The sequence below is a fragment of the Asterias rubens genome, chromosome 12 (genome assembly GCF_902459465.1).
Source record: "Asterias rubens chromosome 12, eAstRub1.3, whole genome shotgun sequence".
NCBI classification, from domain to species: domain Eukaryota; kingdom Metazoa; phylum Echinodermata; class Asteroidea; order Forcipulatida; family Asteriidae; genus Asterias; species Asterias rubens.
This window is the reverse complement of record NC_047073.1, coordinates 504,021-521,286: the sequence shown is the minus strand read 5'-3', so window position 1 is coordinate 521,286 and position 17,266 is coordinate 504,021. Positions and strand designations below refer to the sequence as shown.

General features: G+C 40.5%; 2 protein-coding genes across 3 annotated transcripts; one reads left to right on the top strand and one right to left on the bottom strand.

The window, feature by feature from the left end:
* Positions 1-118: 118 nt before the first annotated feature.
* LOC117298025 (gamma-butyrobetaine dioxygenase-like) lies at positions 119-9,542 on the bottom strand. Of its 2 annotated transcripts, none has more exons than XM_033781249.1 (8): positions 9,328-9,542; positions 7,293-7,977; positions 5,849-6,018; positions 4,159-4,256; positions 3,689-3,794; positions 2,570-2,772; positions 1,945-2,111; positions 119-996 (listed from the first exon to the last, which is right to left on the bottom strand). In XM_033781249.1, the coding sequence occupies exons 2-8, from the start codon at positions 7,945-7,947 to the stop codon at positions 836-838; spliced, it is 1,560 nt and encodes a 519-aa protein (XP_033637140.1). In that variant the 5' UTR covers positions 7,948-7,977; positions 9,328-9,542; the 3' UTR covers positions 119-835. The 2 variants fall into 2 exon arrangements, with proteins under 2 accessions (XP_033637140.1, XP_033637141.1); XM_033781250.1 differs by having other exon boundaries at positions 9,333-9,542.
* A 559-nt stretch (positions 9,543-10,101) lies between these two features.
* Positions 10,102-16,429, top strand: LOC117297406 (mediator of RNA polymerase II transcription subunit 8-like). The gene is made up of 8 exons (XM_033780424.1): positions 10,102-10,198; positions 10,754-10,872; positions 11,392-11,426; positions 11,577-11,686; positions 12,341-12,481; positions 12,909-12,996; positions 13,492-13,668; positions 14,989-16,429. The coding sequence occupies exons 1-8, from the start codon at positions 10,193-10,195 to the stop codon at positions 15,066-15,068; spliced, it is 756 nt and encodes a 251-aa protein (XP_033636315.1). The 5' UTR covers positions 10,102-10,192; the 3' UTR covers positions 15,069-16,429.
* The last annotated feature ends 837 nt before the right edge of the window (positions 16,430-17,266 follow it).

The following is a 17,266-nucleotide window of genomic DNA, read 5'->3' as shown; positions in this document are numbered from 1 at the left end:
ACAATGTTTTATACTAACAGCTCTCCAATGCTCGTTACCAAAGTAAGTTTTTATGTTATCAATTGTTTTGAGTAATTACCAATAGTGTCCAGTGCCTTTAAGGATCAGCCTTGCTACCATGGGCAGCGCACCATATCGATACCTCTCGTCACTAACCCCCAGAAGGGATGTACTGAGAAACAACGCTGATTGACTCACGAAATTGTATATGCATTAGATGCAAAGTGCGCGTACGCTTTTTTAGGGTATTTGCATGTTGATCATGCCCGCGTTTTTTATGGCACAAACACGTTTTTAAAAAAGAAAAACAAAGACATTCTGTAAGACGAAAATGGCGTGCGTGCATAAAAATGGATTGATTACAGCCGCTCATAAAAATTCCAGGGGTTATGATCGAGCAAGGCATGCTGGGAAAAATGGTGTGGCGCGATCGATAACCTCTGGGAACAAGGTTGCTTTAATAAGGATGTATCTTCACACTGTCATCATAGTCATACTCCCTGGAGTTGTAAAAGTGGGACCAGACTATATGGACACACTTTCAGAGAAAAAGCCAATTGTTTGTTTAAAAAAAAACTCCAGTGTTTTAACATTTAAACTTACTTTTCTTTCCAGAAAAGCAGCTGATATCATGATGATTATCAAAACGCTCTGTTTATAAAATGTTCTAAATAAAATAGAATTTAGTCTGTAAATTAAGTTTTATAAGTTTCAGTCCTAAGACATTAACAAATGCCTATTTTGATTGGCATTATACTAATACTTATGATGCTATTTGTTTACCAGTGGGAGTTAAGCTGTTAACATCCCCTGGAAACAGAACAGCCAGATACCTTTACATGCTTGCTTGGAACTGGTGCTGAAGCAGACGCAAGCGTGAGTTGATCTCATCCCATTCCAGGTAACCCGTTTCAAGATGACGACTACTGTTACTGGTCACCTCAAAGGAACCTCGACCATGGATGACACGTCGATTGTCAAAGGTCATAATGTCACCTGAAATCCAAACAAATTGTGATATGTTTTGCGTTAGGTCAAAGGTCATAATGTCAATTGGAATACAAATATAAAAGTGTTCCAGAGAGAACACTGCCAGCTATAAGAGGGATGAAGATTCCAAGTTCTCTCTGGAAAAAGCCCAAGATGTACAAGATGCAGGATCATAAGGCCTTCTGACTGGTACCCTGAACAAAGATATAGACAAAATGGGGGGGGGGGGCACCAACATAAGGGGTAGAAAGCTCAGATGGTAGAGCGCCGGCACGTTAATTCAGAGGTCACAGGTTAAAATCCTGCTCCTATAAATTTGTCTCTGTTCAGCCCAATGACAAAATTTGAAATAAGAATTATCAATTCTATAGGCCTCTATGGGTGCGTTCATTTAGCTTCCCTGGGTTGACCCGGGTCTGCCGCCAGTGCCCTGCTTGTGGAGTGGGTCACTTGGGGGCTGTCCCCAGGTGCATGACGTCACTACGAGAGTGGTGAGTGGTCGTTCGTTTAGCTCTTGTCAGGGGCTCACCCGAGTGAGCACCGCGGGGTACACCCAGGGAAGCTAAACGAACGCATCCAATGTTTCCTAAGGTATTGATGGGGTAATGGGGTCATGGGGGTCATGAGGTCACAGGGTCATATCTTTCCTGTAATAGACCTTGTGTATAGACGTCATCCAGCAGCCATCTTAGTGGAAAAAACAGTGACGAAACAATCGAAACGCACAGATTTGTACGCGCGGCGCACAGGATTGGCCAATGAACAACCTCCTTTTGACCTCTAGGTGAGGGCGCCCTACTGAAATGACGTCATATGCATAAGGTCTATAAGAGCAATCCAAGCCATCAAAGTATGTTATTACGAGAAACTGAGTGCACATGTTTTAAATGATTTGTGGGCTGAACGAAGAAAAATTGTTCTTTCAAGTTAAATGAAAAAAAGGCATTTACTGACCTTCTCGCAGTTTGTATGCGCAGACGTTGTCAGGGTGATGGTACATATTACTGAACTTCTTCAAGGCTCGATAGAGGGCCTGGGTGTTCTTCACTGGTATCCGCATCATTGGCATACGACCATGGTCACTCAGGTACACATGCTCGGGATTACCGTCACGGTCAAGACTACAGATGTAATATAAAACAAATATGGACTGGCATAATTCGGTAACTAGTGTACGTCTATTCCCCCTCAGGCCTGTGGGTGATCAGAAGAGGGGCCTATCTCCCTCTTCTGGTCACTCAAAGTCCCTCTGGGGAATAGACGTACACTTGTTACCGAATTATGCCAGTCAATGTGTATACTAGTTCTAGGGGATATTACTAACTGAAGGCCAGTCCTAGGTAACTTGGTAGAACAACTCAAGATAAGACTTGACTCTTTGTGAAATCCACCCCCTGGTCAAACTCTGTACATAGTGTCAGCCAGAGGGGTATCAGTGGGTCCTTGGTGTCTTATTCAATCTGTCATTTACATGTAGATGTATCGTAAGTGAATAATTTGCACACCCATTTTTTCAAATTTCTTGCAAATTTGGACACCCTTTGATCACATATTGAACCATGATGCTGTAGAATCCTACCTGATAGTTGGATGGCGTGAATGCTGATGGAATCTACCATATACATCTTCACCGATGTCTTGATACTCCATGAGTGTAGTGCTAAGCAGCTCAAAGGCCTCCGGATCCTCCCTCTTCAGATCTAAGGCAACCTTGAACCCATCAGTGAACCAATTCTCACCCCCTGGACCCTTGGCCTGCTCAATGCAATGGATCATCTGGGCCTGAAAGAACAAACGGTTGTCTGGAGTCAGCAAGAAAGTTATAGGGCTTGGTCAATTCTAAAGAAAGTTTTAAGATTGTTTCTTGGGCCAATGACCACATTTATTTCTAAAGATTTTGAGAGCATCGGAAGAATGTTTTCAAATCCAAACCCCTATTTTGAAGAAAAACAGACAATCTGGTATTGCTTTAAAACATAAACAGGTAACCAGCCAAAATAACATTCAGTTCACATTGTTGTGACTAGTGCCCCACTCATTTTTTGCTTAGCAAAGAAAATTTGTCAAGCAGGAGTTTCTGCTAAAATTAGGCCCAGTTACCACATTAACAACCTCATTCTTATAAGTGTATTATCTTAAAGCACCATGCTATTCCAGTATGCCTTGCCAAATCTTACCCAGACTGGAATTGCAATATTTAATTGAAGATCCAATAGCGCGGGTTAACTAGGGTTTGGGCAATCCACTTTACACTGATCAACTCATTGTACACAGCAAATGGGGTATACGACCAAGTCATAAAGCAACCAACCCTTGCTGCCACCATCTTGGTCATGTTCACTGTATCCAATAACAGTAATGGTTGCTAATACTCATTGTACAAAAAGGAACCAGACTATTTCTCCTTCCGGTCTCGGTTCAGTTACATTGATTTGAATGAGAGAAAATCAAGATGGCCGCACCATTCTAAAGGTCTATTAAGGCCGAGTCACACTGCACACTGCGTGATAACGATCACGACGCAAAGAGAATGCATTCTATTGGTTGAATTGCTCCATGCAGAATACGCACACACTCATTCAACTAATAGAAAGCTGCTTTTTGCGTCGTGATCAATATCGTTTTCGTTATCGCTGCAGTGTGACTCGACCTTTAGTCTTTGAATTTGCCACATGTCCTAAGGTTTATTGTTACTTACACCAGGTGGCCTATGCAGGAATGCCAGGTCAGTATGCATCGGGAAAGCCTTGCCGGTGAATGCAATATTGGTGGCATTGTATTTCACTACCACATGGGACGTTGGTCTGAAATGAAATAAACAATGGTAGGTATAAATGGAAGCAGTGGTTTAATAAGCTTTCTTGGGGTAACGATACAAATAACAATTAAATATAATGCACTTTTTCAAGACAAGTAGCAGGTATCTTAAAGAGCCTCACACTATTATTACCCCACGATAAGCTAGGATAAATCCCATCTCGAGTTAGGACGAGTAACCCGTCCTAACTTAAAATGGGATTAATGCACCCTACGTCTTCGGATAGGGAACTCAACTCATCCTAAGTTCTAAGATTAATCCTAAGTTAGGAAGAGATTGGTAAAATGTCTCACTGTGCACTCAATGCCATCGAGATAGTTTATCTTAAGATGGTTCAAACGGTTAATTACCCGTAGTAAGTTGATCTAAGAAACAGAACTCTATCTCCAAGATGTTTGACCTGCCCTTCCACCATTCCGGCTCCCTCCACCAGGCAAATTCCAGTCAGCTGTAAATGTCAAATAGGATAACAAGATGGTTAGTTATTACTCCTCATCCGTCATTATGCTTCATACAAAATGTCAGGGAAAAAAAGATGATACCAAATAGTTCGGTTAAATTTTCTTTTTAATCCAACCTATAAATTTCCATCAATCATGTTTGATAAATGTTTCATGTTTTGTCGTGGATTTTGTGAGAGTTTACTCAATAATGACAAACAAATAGTTTAGTACAATGTCTATAAAATCAAGCCCCCTGAAATGTTTATTTTATTCAGTCTTCTAGCTTCATGTAAAGTTAAGTATGTACATGCTAAGTAGGATTTGAAACTTTGCATGGTGGAAATACGATATAGAAAGGTTTGCGAATGAGTTGGGGTGGTTCTGAAAAGAACCGTTGGTTTCAACTCGACGCTTCAATCAGTATGCTCTGATCGTCTTCTGGAGAAAGCATAATTAACTTTACATGAACCTAGAGAATTGAATTAAATAAACATTTCAGGGGGCTTGATTTTATAGACACTGTACTTTCTCCAGAAGACGATCAGAGCATACTGATCGAAACGTCGAGTTGAAACCAACGGTTCTTTTTAGAACCACCCCAACTCATTAGAGATAGGCATTACATGTACATAGTGTTACCGCAAACCTTTCTATATATGTAGATGCTACAAAGTTGACTCATAATTTGTAAAAGAAATTACTAAATAAACAATGAAGTTGATAGACTGAAACAGGAGTGGTGCAAGTTTTTAATTACTGCCATTAATTTAAAGAGTGATTACCAAATGTAAATCTTCTTTTTAAGAATCAAGTGGCCCCATCAAGATACACATTTTATTTACATACACTGAATCACTGATACTCCAGTCCTTAAAAGTCTGTGCCAAGGATAGATCAACAACTCGAAAAGAAAATCTTTTTCAACTATCAGTTGGTAAACAAATCAACACATACATCACCTGATTCCAAAGATCGAAAATCGAAGGTATGAAGACAACAAATGACTAGTGATTATCAAGATTTTTTTTAAATTTAATCTTTCCCTATGTGTTTGTTATAGTTCTGTAGTAGGCATGATAGGTCTGTATCAATGCATTGTTTGTTTGTTTTGTATCTTAGTTTCTATGTTGGCTTTATCAAAGCAGTCTGATCTTAATGGGGGGAATATAAAAATGCTTTTATGCAACATGTAAGGACAAAAAATACATGAGTTCCAATCTGAAAGTTGTGTGGTACAAAAAGTACCTTTTAGTAGACATACCTTCATTTCCATCAGCCATTGTAAATCATTTCTCAAAAACTGCAGCACCTCAGCAAGCAATATTTTACTCATTTCTCAAAAACTGCAGCACCTCAGCAAGCAATATTTTACTCATTTCTCAAAAACTGCAGCACCTCAGCAAGCAATATTTGAAGGGAAGCTTTCTACCCTCATTATAGTTGGACCTTTTAAGTTTAATGTAAATCTGTCCACGGACATTGTGTTTTCGTTTTGTGTCTTAAAAAAAGTAGCCAAACCTTTTAACAATTGGTTTTGGTTGCCTCAAAGTTGTCTGTAAACTGTGCCCGGTGTGACATGCCCTTAAAGTAGACATACCTTCATTTCCATCAGCCATTCATACAGAGCTTCATCATTAGACACGATGTCGTGGAAGTTAAACCTACGCAGAGTGCCGCTGTCTATCAGGTCTGTCTTCCAGTACTGTAGCTCAGAGTCAAAGGTAGGGTCAGTGAAGGAGTTCTCAAAGCGATGTTTACGAAGCCAATCTGTCATTAACAAAAAAATAATGTGAAGAAAGTCCTATAAATAATATTCCATAACTCAGGCCTTGAATCACAAGGATACCCTAAATGTGTTGCCCATAACCTCGGCCTTGGTGCCCCTTCAGCATTATCTCATTTTTGTTTACATTTTCTGCTTCCAAATGTCCTTTGCATGAAAATTGCCTTGCACTCTCAAAGATGAAAATACCAGGCCTTAGAATACACAGATAAAGGTAACCATCCTTTCAATTGATTCTAATTATGTTTTTATGTAGCACCCAAGCCTCTTTTTTTATTATAAATCTAGAGTAGAGGGAATTTCCACTCCATGCAAATGGGGCAATATTTACTTGTGTAACTCTGGCTGGAATTGTGCCAACAAATCAAAACAAACCTAAGTATCAAGTTTTCATATCAGAGTGTAAATCAAATAACCCACAACAAAAGTCATAATGAACATAAGAATTAGGTATCTTCAATCAGCACTTTGCACAATAGACCCTTCCAATGAAATATGTAAATTGCATATCGCATGCGCACTAACGTTTTGGTTGGCAAAATGAGGGACTACGACGGTTTGTATTCGGCTAATGGCTGCGTGACGCAGACGCGATTGTGCGTCTGAGTGATGCACTTCTCTATGGCGGTTGCCAACCAATAGAGTCTGTATGATGTGTGAATGTAAATTAGCATTTTATGGGCAGGGTCTATTGCCACCTACTGTGACAAGTTTGTAGAAACTAGAGTGCACCAAAAGGTTTGTGCAAACAGCGACAACAAACTTGTTTGCTTTTTTATTGGTTGGCTGACGAAACACACCACTACTTCAGGATTAGTTCACCGATCTTATCATAAATTTTTGACTGAAAGAACAAACAACAGGGCGAGTCCACTTCAAGGTTTAGGCGCACAACAAAATGCTTAAGTGTCAGCATCCAAATTATGTCAATAAAACTACACAGAAACAAACTAAAGGGTCACACCTCTTTCACCTCTGTGGACCCCCAGTTCAAATCCCAGTGCCTGAGGATGTGGACTGGGTTTTTAGTCTCTACCTGATTGTGAGCGTTCTCCTCACTAAGGGTTTTTCCTCCATATCCAATCTTGACATGTCGTTATCAGAAGAAATATCTGACTAATAACGATGAACTCAACTGAAAACCAATTCATATGGAACAAACTAAGGATAGTTTGGGAAATTAACCAAAGCTAAGGGGTGGGAGGGTTCGATTAGGGGCGTGGATGGGGGCAGGGGAGATTGTATCCCTACTTCATACCTGAAGGATATTCTCCAAAGTGACCATCGGGCCAAGTCAATCGAACTGTCTTTCCTTCATCTCCAGGCACAGCATAAATAGGAATCATCTCCACATCAATGCTTGTGAAACTAAAGATCCTTGACTGAAGGGATGACTGGTAACACTGCTTGCAGAGGCAGTTATCCCGAAGCCATGCATATGGGTAGGCCTGTACCTCCCCGTCGGACCAAGTGACGTTAAGGGCCATGTCATCCAGGGCATGCGCAACCGAAGTGATGGTTTGGCCCTTGGTAATCTCAGCCTGGCTCACCTCTGCAATGAAGCGGTAGAGATGTGAGCGTTTCATCACTCTAGGGGATGCTTGGGTAGTCTTGTCTGCAGCTGCATCTACAGTGCTGCCTTGTAGTGGGAGTATATCAGGAGCTGCTGCGTTGGTGTTGAAGATACCTGCGTGGACCTCTCGCCTACCTGTTGCTTGGACCAGAGGCTTGGTGCTGCCATGGTGCCCGTGCAGTGAAGCCGTTTGGATTGCAACAGGTCCAAGAGAAGGCAACACAACTCTCTTTGTGAGGTGTTGGCAAGGACCCTCTGCTAATTCTTGTCCGATTTTGTTGGAACTTCGCAGCATAAGCCTCAGGACAGAGCTTGAACGCTGAGCAACCGAGAAGGCCATGTTTATTGATCAGGGTGTTTCGAAATGAATCTGCAAAGAAAGCAAAAACGTCACTCAACATTTAGATTGTTTTCTGAAAAACAAATATCAATTTGCAAAGTAACACTAATATAACAGCCTACGGATTTTAACCTAGATAGATGTGGAGAGGGAATTTTTCTACTTCTGGATATCTCTCATAGACCTCTAAGTTTAGAATAATTCTGTGCCGATAGACCTCTATTGTTTTGAACAATTCATTGTGTGCTGATGCAAAAGTAACTACACAATACGTATAGGATTTGAGGCATTGCATTTTATACCATCTGCCCAGGTAATAGTTAAATAAGCAGGACAGTTCTTTTCAGAACTGAGAAGTCTTCCGAACACCCGAACAATCTACTTCCCGGTAGTAGAATTAAGCAAGACAGTTCTCTAAGAACAAACTCTACCAGGCAAGTAGATACACACATGGTGTTACCACAAACCAAATATTATATAACTACACAATGTTATAAGTTTTTTTACTCTGCACAGTGTGACATTTTGTGAAGGCACAAACTTTGCACAAACTTTGTTTCCTTGCGCGATTTAAAAAAGAATGTGCACAATCGCTCGATCGCAGGTTTTGAACCCATGCACAGTATTTGTCGTTCAACCGTAATTCAACTTGGTGATATTCAAACTTTCTGTAGTAAAATAGAAAAACAAACTTGACAATGTGTTTGAAAGACAATGCATAAAATAACAAATCTGTGAAAGTTTTGATTCAATTGGTATAAAGCAATTGTGAGTAACGGCTCCTTCTTTTCTGAAGTAATGTAGTTTTTGAGAAAAGCGTAATTTCTCATTAAAATAAAACTTTGGCTGAAGCACACAAGAGGTGTTTTTTCGGAAAACTTTCCATATGGCGCCACCACTTTTTCACAAATTTTTACAAAAAGGGATATCTCATTGAGGTAAATTAGATACTATTAATATTTCATATCGAATGAAAAAGTGGTGGCGCCATACGGAAACTGTTCCACGTTTTTGAGTGTCCAGTGCCACTCCCCCGAAAAACCCGACACCACACCAAACAAAAGCAAACCCTAGCCCCACTGGGCACTGGGCTCTACACTGCCCCCCACCACCACCACGTCCACGCATGGGCTGTCAGTGTCACCACTGTGTCAGTCAGATTTGTCACACAGTGTGAGTGTGCATGGATGCTGCAGTGTATGTCACTTAGGGCTTAGACAGTATGTCGCTGCAGTGTATGCTATTGCTAGTCAATTATGGACCAGGTTAGTGTATGTATTCTTGAATTGAAAAATTGAATTGAACTACAATTACAGCAGTGTCATTCAAAATTCAACATGTTCAAGTTCATCAACGTCGTTTTTTTATTACAAAACCTACCTTACTTTAGTTTTAGACAGCAGTCGTGTTGCTCTAAGAATCAGAAAGGTAGAAGAGACAGCAGCCTTGCGACGTCAAGCAATGCCTTCAAAGTCCGTGCACCTCAACCTATATCTATCCCGAAAAACAACAAAGGATCGAGGGTGGCGTGATCGTGTTGTTGTTTTCATCGGGTCACTTCATCCCTCGATCCTCTCCACGACCTCTGACTTGCTTCTCGGGGGTTGCGAACTTTCGTTCAGCGTGCGTCGCGCGGCGGGTTGAATTTAGTTAACGGTCCTCTTAAATAGCGCCCTCTTTAGGTTACCTGCGTTATATAACCGATTATAAATTTAGTCCAACTGTAGTTGGGTTACTCCCATAGAGCTGTATGGTAAAAACTAGGCTTGTGTACAAGTCGTTAATAGTCTGCCGCGTTAAGATAGGCGAGTTGTGACGGTGCTCTCGCGAGATCACTACTCTCGCGCGAACTGCTGGTTGCTGACTTTTACTCCGCATTATTAAACCACGGCTTTGGCTTTGGCTTTGGATTCGGCTTGACGCTCCGTTCTCTCGTCTGAAATCCTGAGCGCGTTTACGCAAAGCCGAACCCAAAGCCGAAGCCGTCGTGAGTAGTCTCGTGGGGCCAGCAGTCTCGCGAGAATACACCGCGAGGGGAAGCGGGGAGATTCGGAACGCTATCACCGCGACAGACATATAACGACTTGTGCGCAGTCTAAGTAAAAACGAGCCCGCCGCGGCCTCACTGCAATTCCACAGTTGGGCAAACCCAACTACAGTTCGCGGCTCAGGAAAAAGAGAGTGAACCGAGTGACGACACTGACGACATATTGAACATTGTTGCTTTCCTTAAACCGGACGGAAAATGCAGGTTGGTTCAGTTATAATCACAGTAATTGTGTTGATTTTGATAGCTTCCTTTCCCCTCATCATATAATTACAAATACAGGCTTTATTTTATTTAAAAATACATAAAAATAGCATTTGTTTATTATTATTGTTTTGTCAGTAAATAAACTGGTAATAATCGTATGACCATAATTGGCATTAACTAGACTGCACATAATTAATAATATACTGACATTGACAGTGACATGACTGACATTGACAGTGACACTAGTCAGAACTGGGAACTGCACTACCATAGCCAGCCATTGGAGTTCATGCAGTTGCATTGCATGCAGTGGACAGGGACACTGACCACTGACTGAGGACATGAGGTTCATAAATTCTAATAAAAAATCTAATCTATTTATTATCTTATCTAAGAATGGATGTCTGGTTTATATTTCTTGTAATTGTATGATTGAATGCAGAAATCAAGGAAAAAGACAAACACTTATTTACACTACAGTTGTTTCTCCAACAACACCCTCAAAACTCAATCTAACCGGTTTGTAACGCTCTTTTTTTTCTCTCTTGACAGAATCAAGAGAAGGCATTGGAGATTTCCTTAGAGGCTCTGACAAATCGAGTCCAAGATTTGAAGACTTCCTTAATATCCTTCTTGGCCAAGCTTGAACTGGAACATGCAACACTCACATGGTATGCAATTCACAACTTGATCCATCGTGGATCGTCAAAACACGCACCCCAGTCGGTCGAGGGTGTAGCCTATACTGTACATCTTTCCTCTCCTTGCACCTCTTGGTTGGACATTGGTTTGAATGCTGCCGAGGGCACTGTGTGATTCAGTCCCATAGAGGTGTTGGAACATAGGGTGTCAGAACATAGGGGTGTCGGAACATGGTAGAAACTTGGGGAATGTCGGAACATAGGGGTGTCGGAACATAGGGGTGTCGGAACGGTTCTGTCGTAACATAGGGTTGTCGGAACATTGGGGTGTTGGAACATTGGGCAATTAAAAGTAGACTCAATTTCGAAAGTGCCAGACCCAGATTTTAGCAGGGGAGCTAAGATTGGCAACGTGGAAACGGATTACTACTATTAACACAAATACTAAAACTGTTTGAACGATGTTCAAGGTCGACCATGATGAATTAGGTTGATGTTAAACATAATAGAACTTACACTTAAATGTTTTTTTGTCTTTTTGTTCTGCAGGCCCTCTGTGCTCAACAGCTTTGCTTTACTATCAGGCAAGTGACTAAAAATTACAGACCATTATTCAGTTTTTTGGAACTCAAAAGTACATACATGTAGCTAAGTTTTTATGGTCATTATTTTATGGAGTACTTGCCAATCTTTAACCCTACTATAAATAATGAGTTTTTCTTTAATTTCTATAGGTCAGATTAACACACTGAACAAAGTGTTGAAGAGCGATAAGACTCCTGCTCTAAGGAATCTGGTCTTGCTGCCACTGAAGCTGTCTCAGGATAAAGATGAAGAACTGGAGGTAACAGCGCCCTCATTGTACTAAGTGTGAACCATAGAGTTATAAGAACTGGAGGTAACAGCGCCCTCATTGTACTAAGTGTGAACCATAGAGTTATAAGAACTAGAGGTTGCACTGGCCTAGTTCCAAGTCCAATCATGCATGGCACTAGTACGCTTCAGCCCATTTTCCCCCCTTCACATGGGACATTGAGCCCTTGGTCCTGTGAATTGGGATTGGTAGTCAAGAACCCAGAACACTTACCGAGGAAGAGTAAGGGTTAACCATGACGTTTCTGATTCACATAGCAAGCAGCAAGCATCCTTGTTTACAGGTTTCTCCAAGCTTGTGAGCTACAGTGATCAAGTTCATGTAAGAGGCATCCTTGGTTTCATTACCAGACATACAGGCCTCAAAATAACCTGTGGCACCAACAGCAATTGCTGTGGTGCCCTGTGCTTTTGTATTGGTGCCGTCTGCAAACTTCCAATACAAATTAAAAATGGTCCTCGTAGAAGTCCCCCTTACCAGAGGGAAATTACTGTAATTCTTCAAGAATGAAACTCAAGCCCTAAAAAACATATAACAATGTGATCCTAAATGGTCTGAGCAAGGTTTTTAGTGCAGGAATGGATTTGAGCTAATCTATGACCGTCTGTTCTTACCGATATTTAGAAAATGACCGAGGGTCGTGTGCCAGCCTTCAACCATGAGGTTGTACCTAATTATCTACGCACCAAGGCAGAGCCAGAGGTTGAGGAGAGAGAGTTGCAGATAAAGCAGAAGGCAGCTACGATATCTCCTGAACAAGCTCAGGTAAATATTAAAGCTCTGTCATGATTCAATTGGTTTTTAATCTCTAAAACTAGTCTTAAAGGGAAGGTATACATTTGGTTATCACTCTTTCGATTAATGGCAATAAGATCTTTTGGTTAGAAGCCTACATTAGCTTTTGATATTATAAAGCATTGTGAGAAACATTTCACTTTGAAGCAATGTGGTTATATAAAAAGATATAAGTTTTGATGCCTCGTAATCTGTATATATACAGATGAGATAAGGCCTCTCAGATTGTGTACATGTATTCATATTCGCGACTATTCTTCCTGGGTGGACATAACTCCCTATGGCTTGTTGACAATTCCAAAAATGCGAACATAACATTTAAGAAACAACATTTCTGTGCTCATATTGCTAATTTCACTCTCTTCATTTTGCCCCAATTTTCTTTTGGGATTAACAGAAGCAGATAAACAGCATGAATAAACTTGTTAATCGAATCCTTGATATGGTGAACAGTGCAAAGGATGACTGGGAAGGCGATAATGCCGGTAAGACTCAAAACTATTTTAGAACTTACCCAGTCAATTTCTAACTTGCATCGGGGATAAAGACTAGAATTTGGTTTTACCCATACACAGTTGTGTTTTAAGCACTTTGTACTGGGAACTTTCTCAAGTTCTGTGAAAAAAAAATCCACAGGCAAATCACTCGATTGGGATTCGAACCAACGACTCTTGCTACTAGAACATCGAGCTAGCCCGATGGCTAGAGACAGATCAAATCCTGAGCAATGGGTACCTCAAAAGATGTTATACTTTGCATTGCGATAAAGAATATAATTTATTTTTCACCCTCAATCAAAAGAAGAAATCATTGGTATAGGAAGGGAAACATTGACTTTTGAAAGAGGACTTTAACACAGATTTGTCACGATTTGTTATTTGTACTTTATTTCCATACAAATCAACAGAACTGAGTATAATGTAATTAGGAAAACAGTTTCTGAACAACTGTACTCATGATGTGTTCTTTTATTTTGCCAGCAATGAGGCTGACGTCACTGAGCAACTCTAACCCTACAGACACGGCGGCATTAGTTGGAGCTATAACCAACGGTAGAGGGCTGAAGCCCATCCGTATGCCTGTACAAGGTCAACATAGCATTCCGGGTCAACCAGGGGGACCAACCCTATCACAACCACAGAGACAAGATCAGCATGGTTAGTTATTACTAGTATTGTCCAGGGGGAACAAACCCTATCACAACCACAGAGACAAGACCAGCATGGTTAGTTATTACTAGTATTGTCCGGGGGGAACCAACCCTATCACAATCATAGAGACATGACCAGCATGGTTAGTTATTACTAGTATTGTCCAGGGCCAGGGGAACCAACCCTATCACAATCACAGAGACATGACCAGCATGGTTAGTTATTACTAGTATTGTCCGGGGGGAACCAGCCCTATCACAATCATAGATACATGACCAGCATGGTTAGTTATTACTAGTATTGTCCAGGGCCAGGGGAGCCAACCCTATCACAATCACAGAGACAAAACCAGCATGGTTAGTTATTAATAGTATGGTCCAGGGGGAACCAACCCTATCACAAGCACAGAGACAACACCAGCATGGTTAGTTATTACTAGTATTGTCTGGGGGGAACCAGCCCTATCACAATCATAGAGACATGACCAGCATGGTTAGTTATTAATAGTATGGTCCAGGGGGAACCAACCCTATCACAAGCACAGAGACAACACCAGCATGGTTAGTTATTACTAGTATTGTCCAGGGGGAACAAACCCTATCACAATCACATAGACAAGACCAGCATGGTTAGTTACTACTAGTATTGTCCGGGGGGAACCAACCCTATCACAATCACAGAGACAAGACCAGCATGGTTAGTTACTACTAGTATTGTCCGGGGGGAACCAACCCTATCACAATCACAGAGACAAGACCAGCATGGTTAGTTACTACTAGTATTGTCCGGGGGGAACCAACCCTATCACAATCACAGAGACAAGACCAGCATGGTTAGTTACTACTAGTATTGTCCGGGGGGAACCAACCCTATCACAATCACATAGACAAGACCAGCATGGTTAGTTACTACTAGTATTGTCCAGGGGGGGGGGGGGACCAACCCTGGTTTACTCATTTGAACTCTAGCCAGCCACACTGCTTGGAATTAATTTTGGACTGGTCCTGAGAAGTTCAGGGACCTTTGGCTCTTAAACCACGTTAACTTTAAGCGAGAAACATGTTAAGTAACAAAGAACTCTCTTTCTGCGTTTGGTGCTTGGGCATTATTATGGATGGATTACACATGACGTCGTTGACTACCATCCTTGATGGCAAACACTGTAAGTGTCGACGCATGTATGCACTGCGCACGACACTCAGCCAGTGATAGTCTTTCATGCGTGCACGTTTCATCAATGATGGCAGCTAATGCTAGGGGACTGTTGTTAACAGCTTTAGCATAAAAATAGTAACAATGTATTTGTTCTTTTTTCCCCCTGTACAGTTGCCATGGGTAAAGCACAAAGTACCATCAAAACTAACATCAAGGCTGGAGTAACTGCACATCCATACGGTCATAGATGAAGTTCATCAAGCATCTCTTAATGTTTTAGTTTACTGTAGATAATCCTGCAGTCATTAAGACCGGTTCAAAGTTACTGCGAATGCGAAATGAAGTTTGACATCACAGGGCTGTTTTCGCACTGAATGTTTCACAGGGGTTAAGCATGTCAAGCCAACTGAAGCCAATTATTTGTTGCAAATTTGTGACGTCGAAATTTGTATCGCATTCGCAGGAAGTATGAACCAGGCTTTGGTTTTGTTATTTTTTATCTTTCCGAAAAATACTTTATGGCATGATGTTGGTTTTGAGCCTAGCAGAGTCTTAAGGGCCTATTTGTTTTTGCATTTATACCACAATTCCTTTTGGTTGGTCAGTAGTTTGCTACAGCTAGTTTCTAAATGTCTTATTTATTTGGCCCATGACAAGAAAGAGACATGAAGGCAGGGAATACCAGAAAAATATGTGAACTTAAAACAAGAAAGTCTACAGAGGGAATTTGGTTAAGGGTACAAATGAAAACACAGGAGTGACAGGAAGGAAAATGGTGGAACAAGATAAGAATTTAACTGTTATGAGTTATTACACTCCTGGCGTAGGTTAAGTCACATCAGTTAGACCTGTGCATAGTAGAGTACAAAACATACAAACTGACTATATAACAGTTGTTTTGGGGGGATGTTAATGAAAAGTGATTTGCAGCAGGTCACGAAACACAAGGTGTGAACAAAATTACCAAGGAGTTTGCTGGGGTTAAAGTTCTGTAGTGTGAATAGGGATAATGAAGGGCTTCATACACGTCAAACTAAAGAATAAATCGATTTCTTGATGGAGACAAATATTTCAAGCGTTACATTTATTTGATTCCTGGTTGCACCTTCCTTGCTAATTCATTTCAATCCATAGTTAACTTACTACTGTCATCTCGGAGTTTCATTCTGGTGAATAAAATCATACTGAAATGTGTATCAAATGTTCGTTTTTGCAATCAAATATTTTACCAGCCTGAATAACAAATAAAATACCACAAAGTGTATTTCTGGACATCAATGGCTGTTTTTCCCCCGCAACCTTATCTCAAAACTCTAACTCTTAAACCAACTTCAGTTTCCCTAAAATACAAACGTAAATTTAATTCTGGAAAGTTGTCATCGCCCTGTATCATAGTTTATTAATATCCAAAACAAATTTCAGCCAAATATTACGAGTAACTGTACTGAACAAACCTAAAAAGGTTTGCTTTGCAAAAACAAATGTTTAAACAGAAAACCCCCAAAACCACCTTGTTCCTTTTACATTTACAAATATGAGACTTCCAGGTATACCCCAGTACAGACATGTCCCTGTTACCTTTTGATTTAATAAATACAATAATAATAATGATTTTGCTGTGCCAGAATCCATTCTTATTGGCACTCCTGTTGCATGAATGTTATTATCCCTGTCACTAAGCCATTTATTTCATTCCTTAACCCATCTCAATCTATGAAGAGAATGCAGCATGTACTGCCAAGTATGAAGCGCACAAACACCTGTTTCAGACAGACGCGCCAGAGTTGCGCAAAACCAAATTGATAAGGAGCTACTCTGCAACCAACTGCATACTAAGTACTTTCCCCAAAGTTCTGTGAAAAAAATCCCAGACTAAGTTTAAAGTACTGGGTATACAGTGCTAACAAACATCGGTGTATGGGTAAAACCAAAATGAATAATTGTTTAACTCCCATTGAAATTTAAAATTAACATCTATTAAAACATAAATTTTATTTTCAGTTGAGTGGACTTAATAATGTACAAGAAAACAGTACTCTGCTCCATGACAAATATTCATCCAGTAAACATGGTCTGTAGGGAAACTTAAACAGAGTAGGTCCATAATTTATTCATTTAAATAATAGATCTAAAAGGTGTCAAACAGGCGTGATATGACAAGACAGCAAGCGACATCTTCACATGATGCGGAAAATCAATTAACAATTATGGCACACATTTAGTGCAACATTTTAACTTAAAGATTATGGAATTAAAAGGCCTGATATTTTTATTGTTCTCTTATTATTAATCAAGCATAGAGTCTGGATTTTCTTGCTCTGTAGATCGATCCATTAAGTTCCACCCCTTTAAAACTAACCAATCACAATTGAGACAAGCGTCAAACTAACCAATCACAATTGGGACAAGCATCAAACTAACCAATCACAATTTAGATATATGTCAAACT

What these genes read in the sequence shown, in the direction of transcription:
- LOC117298025 (XM_033781249.1), bottom strand. Translation starts at nt 7,947, where the DNA reads ATGGCCTTCTCGGTTGCTCAGCGTTCAAGCTCTGTCCTGAGGCTTATG. An exon ending in TCCTGCATAGGCCACCTGGT is followed by an intron (nt 2,773 to 3,688) that starts GTAAGTAACAAT and finishes TTGTTCTTTCAG; the next exon opens with GCCCAGATGATCCATTGCAT. An exon ending in TCACGCCATCCAACTATCAG is followed by an intron (nt 2,112 to 2,569) that starts GTAGGATTCTAC and finishes TTACATCTGTAG; the next exon opens with TCTTGACCGTGACGGTAATC.
- LOC117297406 (XM_033780424.1), top strand. An exon ending in GAACATGCAACACTCACATG is followed by an intron (nt 10,873 to 11,391) that starts GTATGCAATTCA and finishes TTTGTTCTGCAG; the next exon opens with GCCCTCTGTGCTCAACAGCT. An exon ending in ACAGAGACAAGATCAGCATG is followed by an intron (nt 13,669 to 14,988) that starts GTTAGTTATTAC and finishes CCCCCTGTACAG; the next exon opens with TTGCCATGGGTAAAGCACAA.